General features: G+C 33.3%; 1 protein-coding gene across 1 annotated transcript in view; it reads left to right on the top strand.

Annotated features, from left to right (window-relative positions):
* Positions 1–10,311, top strand: part of IFT57 (intraflagellar transport 57) — a 57,817-nt gene that overhangs the window by 8,925 nt on the left and 38,581 nt on the right. The window contains 2 exon segments of the mRNA XM_012645969.1: positions 2,841–2,945; positions 9,109–9,177. Of these exon segments, the coding sequence (XP_012501423.1) occupies positions 2,841–2,945; positions 9,109–9,177 (174 nt within the window).

The raw sequence follows: 10,311 nt of genomic DNA on the forward strand, positions 1-10,311 counted from the left end.
TTATGTGGTGCAGCATGATGTTTCGATATATGCATATGATATACAATGATCAGATTAGGGTAATTAGCATATCCATCACCTCATACGTTTGTCATTTCTTTGTGGTGAGAACAGTCAAAATCCTTTCTTCTACCTATTTTGAAATATACAATGTATTATTGTTAACTATAGTCACCATCCTGTGCAACAGAACACTGGAATTTATTCCTCTTGTCTAACTGTAACTTTACATCCATTGACCAACCTTTTCCCAACCCCCTTCCTTTCCAGCCTCTCTAACAACTATAATAACCACTATTCTACTCTATACTTATATGAGATCAACTTTTTGAGATTCCACATATGAGTGAGATCATACAATATTTGTCTTTCTGTGCCTGGCTTATTTAATTTGACATGATGTCCTCTAGGTTCATCCATGTTGACACAAATGACGGGATTTTCTTTTTTTTATGGCTGAAATAGTATTCCATTGTGTATATATACACCACATTTTTTAATCCATTCATCTGTTGATGCACACTTAGGTTGATTCCATATTTTGGCTATTGTGAATAGTGCTGCAATAAACGAGAGTGCAGATATCTCTTCAACATGATTTCATTCCCTTTGTATATCTACCCAGTAGTGGGATTGCTGGATCATATGGTAGATCTGTTTTTAGTTTTTTTGAGGAACCTCCATACTGTTTTCCATAGCGGCTCTACTAATTTACATTCCCACTGACAGTGTATAAAAGTCCCCCTTTCTCCACATCTGTGCCAGCATTTGTTATTTTTTGTCTTTTTGGCAATAGCCATTCTAACTGGAGGGAGGTAAAATCTCATTGTGATTTTGATGTGTATTTCCCTGATAACTAGTGATGTTGAGCATGTTTTCTTATACTTTTTGGCCATTTGTATGTCTTCTTTTGAGAAATGTGTATTCAGATCTTTTGTTTATTTTTTAATTGGATTATTTGGTGTCTTTGATGTTGAGCTGTTTGAGTTCTTTATATATTCTGGATATTAACCTCTTGTCAGATGCATAGTTTGCAAATCTTTTCTCCCATTCTGTAGGTTGTTTCTTCATTCTGTTTCTTTTGCTGTGCAGAAGCTTTTTAGTTTGATGTAATACCATTTGTTTATTTTTGCTTTTGTTGCCTATGTTTTTGAGGTCTTATCCAAAAAATCCTGGCCCAGACCTATGTCATGAAGCATTTCCTCTATGTTTTCCTCCAATAGTTTCATAGTTTCAGGTAATATATTTAAGTAGTTAATCCATTGTGAGTTGATTTTTATAAGTGGTGAGAAATAGGAGTCTAGTTTCATTCTCTTGCATGTTTTCCCAGCACCATTTATTAAAGAGATTGTGACTTGGATAAATTTATAAGGAGTACATATAAATGGGAAATAAAGGGGGGTGTTGAAAAGTAATAAACGTTAGAGAATATTATCAGCTATGTAATATGTAAATTACATAGAAGGTACATATTTATCGACAATTATTTTATGTATCTAAATATTCCAGAACGAATCCTAGAACATTGCTTTTGAGATATAATTTAATTCTAAATAATGAAAGATTAGGAAATTTATTCTTTAAGATGATTGATTTGGTTCACAGTACTTTCCATAATATTCAGTGTTGATTTTTTTTTGATATTTCATTAACATATCTGAGGTTTGGGAATTTAAAATAAGTTTTTATAAATAAACACAAATATACTTGTTTTTTTAATATGGGAAATACATGTTAATCTTGATGGAGAAATGATTGTTCAGTAGTTAATGTTAGGATCACTAATTAGACTATGGAAATAAAAAGAAATCTAGACTTCTCCTTATTACCTTTATCAAAATAAACTTCAGATTGATCAAAGATGTAAATGTGAAAAATAAAACTGTAGTAGTACTAAAAGACCAGAGAAGTGTAGAGGGTGTGGTATGAGAGAATGCTTTACATATATGACATTAAAGCTGGGGTCTCTGCAAGAAAATGTTGCCATGTCTATTTAATAAGAACTGTAATAAGATTATAAATAATAAACTAGGGAAATATTTTTAATACAGGTTAGGCAAAGCATTAATATTCTTAATATACAAAAAAACCCAAAGGACAATGGACATATATAGTATGTCACTGGAAAAGAAGCATGAATAACCAACTAAAATATGAAAAGATGTTCATTCACTCTCATGCCAAAGAAATGCAATTAAAACAAGAATGAGGTTTTTTTCATATGGTTAATTGGCAAAGATTAAAGGTATATATCATATTGGTGAATGTATGGAAATGAAGTCACTGTCCTTCACTATTGTTGGGAGTATAAATTAGGGTAACATTTTAGAAGCCAATTTTGGCACTAACTAGCGAAACAATAACATGTACAAAGTTGTCTACCTAACCATTTCACTTGAACAAATTTATTCTAAATAATATATGTAATGATAAATATACAAGGATGATCTTTGAAATATTGACTATCAAAAAGCAAGAAACCTTGATGTTCAGTCATAGGCTACCAGTTACATTAATTATGGTATTGCTGTTCAACAGGATATAATGCAAGTATATATAAAAGTAAAGAAATGTATTTAAATGTGGAAATTGGTGAGGAGAGTAAGTTGGATAACAATATGCATAGTATCATCTCATTTTTGTAAATTCTTTAAATTTAGAGATAAATACTTTGGCTTTTTTACATAGAAAATTATAGGAAGAATACATGAAACATTTAACAGTGATTATGGAAGAGGGGTGAAAAAGGACAAAATCTGGTGTAGAGAAGATCCTTACTATTTGCATTATACCTTTTTATCTCACTAAAGTGTTTTTTAAAACTCTCATCTCATATTAAGCCTTACTATTTTAGGCCAGTATACCCAGTGGAAGAATTAGAAGAAGAAATTGTTCCAGAAGATGATGCAGAATTAACATTAAATAAAGTAGACGAAGAATTTGTGGTATGTGTGTAGCTAAACTCGCTATTCATTTTCACCTTTGTGTTCCTTTCCCATCTATTAATTCCCCCAGACTTCCATTTTCTGGAATATTTTATTTCATTGTTTCTAGAGAAAAAAAGCTTTTACATACAGTGCCAAGTGTCAGTCATTTAGACCTTGGTTAAGTTGATGTTTGTGTTCTCTAATGATTGAGGTCTGAATTTTAGCAGAGCTTCTTTTTTTTATTATTTATTTATTTATTTATTTATTTATTTTTCTTTAAATAAATAGAGATGGGTCTTGCTCTTGCTCAGGCTGGTCTCAAACTCCTGAGCTCAAAGGATCCACCCTCCCTGGCCTCCCAGAATGCTAAGATTACAGGCGTGAGCCACTGCGCCCGGCCAGCAGAGGTTCTTAAACTACACAAGGAAGTATATACCACTAGTTATATGAGTAATTATTTTATTAGCAACCATTGATGATCTTAAATAGGCCATGACTCAAAGAATTTAGAACAAAACAATAGAATTTAGGATTAATATAATACATTCTGCTTCATAAGAATACCATTCATTTCTAAGGAATTCCTTTACATATTTCAAATTAGGATGGGTACTGCCCTACAGGAGTTTTTAAAAAATGCTTTTAAATAACCATCATTATTTAAGTTGTTTGGCAGCATCTGCACCTTTTTCCATGCTTAACATCCTGTCCATAGTGTGAAACTAAATGGTCAAGTCTCTACAAATATATTAGACTAAAGAGATGATAGAGACAAAAGAGCTTTTTCTCAAGTTAATTTTTTCTCAGCACTAGAAATGGATTGACCCTGATAGTTTAGAAAGTGTAAAAGTTATCTGAAACAGAAATGGTGGAAAAAACAACCTCATGGTGTAGAGTTGACCCTTGAACAATGGGATGGCTAGGGGTGCTGGCCCCCACACAAAGATCCATGTCTAACTTAGGACTGCCCAAAACATAGCTGCTAATACCTGACTGTTGACCAGAAGCCTTGCTGATAATACAAATAGTTGACTAACTGTTTTGTATTTTGTATAATATTTTGTATATTATATATATTTTTAATATATAGTATTCTTATGCTAAAGTAAGAGAAGAGAAAAAAGAAGATCATCAGGAAGAGAATTATATTTACTATTCATTGAATGAAAGTAGATTACCATAAAGGTCTTCGTCCTTGTCTTCACATGGACTAGGCTGAGGAGGAGAAAGAGAACAGCAAGAGATAAGAAGAGGGTTGTTGGTCTTGCTGTCTCACAGAAGGCAGAAGCGAAAGAAAATCTGTGTGTTAGTGGACCCATGCAGTTCAAACCCACGTTGTTCAAAGGTCAACTGTATTTTACTGTCATAAACCAATTAAACATTTTAGGTGACTTTTTTTTAAATCAATAGATAATAGTTTTTAGTTGAAAGTAAGTTACTTAAGTAATTTAGGTTTATTATTTAAATTAGTATATGCCACAGAGGTAATAATCACTGCATTATTTGAATAACAAATCTTTAAAAATATACAGTAAATAAATTAGACTATATTCAAATAGAATGTTATGTAGTCATTAAAAATTGTTTTCAAAGAAATATTAGTGACATGGGAATGATGACTTGTACTTTATGCTATAAAATTATTTGAGAAAAGGATTTCAAATTTTGTCATCATGACCTCAACTATATAAAAATGTTAAAAAAATGAAGATATTAACATTAGTTATATATGGGTAGAAGGATTATGGGCGATTCTTTTCTGTGCTTCTTTGTGTTTTCAAAGTCTTTAACATGTATTTTATCAACAGTATAAACATGTTTAACCATATATATAAAAAGGATTACTGTTATTTGCAGAAGGAAAAAGATCATTGTAAAACTAATCAATTTAAAAGATATCTTTTTTTAATGTCATAAATTTAAAAAGTCAAAGCAAGAATAAATTCATTCATTCTGTATTGTGTTGGACATTTTAAACAGTTTAGACTTTATTCTTTGTGCAATAGATCTTTCCATTCAAGCTCAAAAATTAAGTCCTCACATATTCCCAATTGTTCACCTCATTTATTCTACTCAGTTATTTACCTCATCTTGTCTTCTTAATAACTAATAGTAATTAATAGTTTGATAGATACTTGGTCCTATTAATAGTATATCAACATTTAACTTCAAAGACATATAACCTAAATCTCTAGTCAGGGGAAAAAAAAAACCTACTAATCAGGAGAGAAAAAATCTGAGAGGAAAAACCATGCCTAATTTTGCTCAGTGTTCTATCTCCAGCTTATTGTGCAGGACCTGGTGCATAGCAGGTGTTCATTAAATATTTGACCATAAAATCCATCTGTCAGCACATTTTTGTGTAACTTTTAGAAATTATAGCTAATTTTTTTCTAGGAACCCTTTAAAATTCAAAGCAGCATTATTGGGAGTATAAATTTAGAGAAATATACTAGAAAGCAGCCTCTTCACATATTTCTTCCCAACCATGAGGTAAAGACCTTCTATCATAAGACCAAACTGAAGGCCTTCTTCAAAGGGGTTGCCTCTGAGGCTGTTCATTCCCTTGCATCATGTCTCTTGAATATTTTTTCTTTCCTTTCTTCCTTATTGTCATCACATGGGGCCCTCTCTTACTTCTTCTGTTCTTCTTGCTAAGGAGAACTGGTTCACTGCCAAGAAGCCTTTTGATGGTGAGCTATTACTAGATTCTGTTGCCAGAGTTTATGGGGTTGCTCAAGGATGGTGATGATCATTTCTGACAGAGTTCTACTATAGTCATCTAGAAACTAGATGGCCATATCAAGATAGGACATGTTGATAATTGTAAAAAAGAGTATTGGTTGTGACACTGAATATTCTCACCTGCTATATATAATCATATCCTTAGTAATTAGAAGTAAGAGAATTAAGAAGGTACATATCAGGCAAAGAAATGGCAGGAAATTGTTGAGTGCCTTTTGAATTATTAGATTAGAATCTTAATTTATCCTAATAGTTTAAAATAAACTAAACTATTTTAAGCCTATTTACATTTGAACTTCTTTTGAATGCTCTTAATAATATTTAGTAACTTAAATCCTTTTTCTATGTAATGATTTGGGTTCTCCAGAGAAACAAAACCAATAGGAAATACACACACACACACAAACACACATATATTTTATAGAGAGAGACTTACTGTAAGAAATTGGCTTACATGGTTATGGAGGCTGAAAAGTCCCAAGATCCACTGTTGGTAAGCTGGAGACCCAGGAGAGCTGATGGTAGAATTCCAGTTTGAGTCTGAAGGCTGATAACTAGAAGGGCTGAGCTGATCATGTAAGTTTCAGTCCACATCTGAAGGCAAAAGAAGACCAATGTCCCAGTTTGAAGACAGGCAGAGAGTAAATTCTCTATTACTCAGACTTTTTGTTCTATTCAGGCCTTTAACAAATTAAATAAGGCCCATACTTACTGGGGAGAGGAATCTGCTTTACGCAGTCTATCAGTTCAATTATTTATGTTATCCAGAAATGCCCTCACAGACACACTCTGAATAATGTTTAACCAAATATCCCATGGCCCAGTCAAATTGACACACAAAATTAACCATCATAAGTCCACTCTCTATCAATCTGGCATGCATACACATCATCTTAAACCATCATCTTCAAATAAAGACAATAGCAAGGTCATAATTCTGCCTAACATAGTATAACTATTCCATATACAACAGATAACACACTAACTCCTTCCCCAGCAGAGGAGGTAAAGTCCTTGAGTGATGTTTACTCTTTGCCTTGATATCCTATAACTTAAATACTATGATGTAAAAATAACAATACTTAAATACTATGACATAAAGTTAGTACATCTTAAGTTACATAAGGAAATATGGGAGGAAAGAAAACAAAAATGTCTGCATAAGAATATATTCATAACTAAATATGAACTACTCATGACAATGATCCTCATTTCTGTAACTGGTCACATGCTTGTAGCTGGCGTTTATTTATTTCAAAATATTAAGGGGTGAAAATGTTTTTGTTACATGGATAGCTTTTGTAATGCCTGAATGAGGTTTATGAGAGTGCCCATCTCCCAAATAGTGTTCATTGTACCTTTAGGTAGGATTTTTGTCCCTCCCTTCCTCCCTGTAGCTGATATTTATAACTGCTTTCTTACCCTCTCTGTATTATCTTTGCCTTCAGCAAGTACCACAGCTGATTGTTGTTCTTTACCTGGTGGAGTGACCCAAACCTTTATTCCTGAAGGGTGTGGGCCATTAGTAGTACTGCCTGTATTGGGTTGTTGTAATTTTCTGTTGACTTTAATCACAGGGCATCGTAACACTAAGAGATGCCTTAAAGGATCTTTTGTATTCCAGACATACTCTTCCTACATCCATTGTGGAGTAGCAGTCCAATCAGGATCTAGCCAGCCAGTACATTAACTCCTTTCTTTTCCTGTTGATTCAGAGGTATGAGGAGCCCAAAGTGGCAGCCTTAACTTCCAATTTAATGGGATCATTGTATCTCCTGGTGGAAGAAGCATTCTTCATTTTGGAACTAAGACCTTTAGGCCAGCAAATCATAAGGTCATGGGAACAGGAAGCAAAAATTTTGCTAGTGGGCTACTAGGGATAATAGCAAGTGGTGCCACTCCCATTTCTACCCCTTGATTCCCGAACCTGTGAATCCTGGCTATGGGAAGATGTTGGACCCTCATTGATTTTAGTAGCTACTATTTAAGGTTTTTACTTAGTAGTGTTCAGTCTAATGTAATTCAACAAGTATTTATTGATTGCCTATATAAACACTACTGATTAGGTTATTGTGAAAGCATTATAACTTATCTCTTCTCCTATGGGCATTGAGTCATTGGCATTTCAATCATTTACTTTGACTGTTAAGTAGACTATTATTAGTGCAAACACAGAATAAGTCATTTTTCAAAAGTGTGCATCTATGCTTCCGATTTAAGATACAAACAATCAGTTTCATCTGTACTTCTGTGCCCCACTCCCTAAAAAAAAATTAAATGTCACTTGAGTGTGTAGACTCTACATTTATATTGTTTTTTCTTTTACTAAAATCTTTCCAGTTCTCCAAAGTTTAGCATAGGTCTCATGTCATACTTCAATGGCCCCTCCCCCAGAATTTCTGAGTAGATCTGGGATAGAGCCTTAGAATTGCATTATAATGAGTTCCCAGGTGATACAGATGCTGCTGGTCTCAGAACCACACTTTGAGAACCGCTGTTTAATATGTTTCTAAATTCTTGAAGATAAGGATTATCTTTGAAATCTACAATTGCAACTTTATGCAGTTCCACATATGGAAGTGTTCACCAGTGGACACTCACTTGTTGGTTTGTTTTTTTCTTTACTAGATCATATGACTTGAGGACCAAGCTCCATTGGCTTTATTACCATGTCCTTAGGATCAAGATAGTCTTGTTAACTTTGTTTCATTTACTATGTCAATTGTCACCACAAAGACATTTGAAGAAAAAGGGAGTTCATATTTTGTCCTACATGTTCATAGAACCTGCTCAGACTCCATATTTACTGCATATTGGGAAGAGGGTTTCCTCTCAAAGGGCCACTTCCTACCCCTAACTCCTACAACCAATTGGTCTGCAGATCAGGACTAGCTTGGAATCACCTGAACTATACTTTTAAATAGATTTAGGGCCATGGGCCAAGCAGTGCTGGTAACCATTACCTTATCAAACTGGAGCATACAAGAGATGGGATGTCAAAAATATGCATCAATGTGATTGGTTTTTAGAGCAAGTGAGAATATTCTGTGCCTATAACCTCTCATTTTTGTCCATTTCAATCATATTGCTCAAACTCCTATTTATTTAAGATAAACCACTTGGGTCTGTTTCCCTTTCCTGTTTTTGTGTTTATCTGCAATGGCTCCCTTCCTTCCCCTCCGTTTTTTTTCTTTCAGTGACTGCAAAAAATGTTCTATTTAAATGGTCCCATCAAAACCTCAAAAGCCAGATGAGCTGTTAATAATATTATGCCTTACTTTATACATGCATTCACTGGGTTTTTGAATGCCCTTTCCTGCATAAGTCTTTATATCAAGCTTAGTATAGTTTAGTATATTATGTATGTGAAAGCTGGAAATGTATTTTTTAAATTATAATTTTTATAATTACTTTTAAATTCTTTTATTTTCCTAAGGAAGAGGAGACAGATAATGAAGAAAACTTTATTGATCTCAACGTTTTAAAGGCCCAGACATATCACTTGGTAAGTTTCATCGGATACACACAGGACCATCAAGCAATCAGTGTATGTGTCCTGCTGGAAATTTAAATGAGTAGAAACCATGGTTGGCCATTGTTTTGCATGCCATTTGGAAAGTCGCTCTCAAAATTGCTTTCCTATATATAAAATGTTATAATTATAGCAAATATAAAAATCTAGAGAAGCAAGTGAGACTTCTTCCTGTCTATACCATAGAAAATCAACACAGTGCTTCTCGTGTAAACTGAAAATAATTTGCCTGGTGGCATTTTTTATTATGGAAAGACATTAATTATTCTATTTCAAGCTATTTTCCATTATAATAGGCCAGGATTGAATGATCTTGATTATGGGAAAGTACTTAAATTGTAATTCTTTGAAATAAAATGGAGTATCTTAAGACTGGTACGTGCATAGGTAATCAGATGTTGCTTTTAGTCAGTTTTTTACTGTGTTTTAATTATAAAATAAATCCAATCTATAAAAGAGTACACACCCAGTGAGCTATTTCAAATGTACATATTTTGCATTTTTCTATATGTATATTATATTTCAATAAAGTATATACCTATTGCACCTTCAAAAAATACATATGCAATATAATATTTTTATTTGTCCTCTATTTAGTTTTTCTTGTCTGAGTCCTCAAAACAAGTTTGGATCTAGTTTTGGTTTCACATCATGAAGACTTCTTGACCACCTCTCCCCAGGATGATCTCTTCATTTATCTTATACTGCCATAGTATTGTTAATTCTCATTAATTATTATTAATGATGTGTGTGTTTTCTGCCCAACTTAAGATATAATATAACATGTGGCTAACTTGCCTGAGTGTGTAACTTGACTTTAATACTGTCTAGGATTCCAACTTTGGGCAAGATTTCAAACTTCTTGTGCCTCATCTTCATCTGTAAAATAAAAGTTTTACCTTTTACATAGGGTTTTTGGAGATTAAGAGACTTACTACACGTAAGACTCTGTAACAATATCTATCACGTAGAAAGTACTCTGAAGTATTGGCAAAAACCAAAACTCCTATTCCTTCACCTTCCCCTTCTGAAATCTGATTTGTAAGCTCCTTGGTAACAGGGATAACTATGCTTTTTTATATTCCCTGTACTATAACACAGAAGGTA

The sequence above is a fragment of the Propithecus coquereli genome, unplaced genomic scaffold (genome assembly GCF_000956105.1).
Source record: "Propithecus coquereli isolate 6110/MARCELLA unplaced genomic scaffold, Pcoq_1.0 Scaffold105, whole genome shotgun sequence".
In the NCBI taxonomy this organism is placed as follows: domain Eukaryota; kingdom Metazoa; phylum Chordata; class Mammalia; order Primates; family Indriidae; genus Propithecus; species Propithecus coquereli.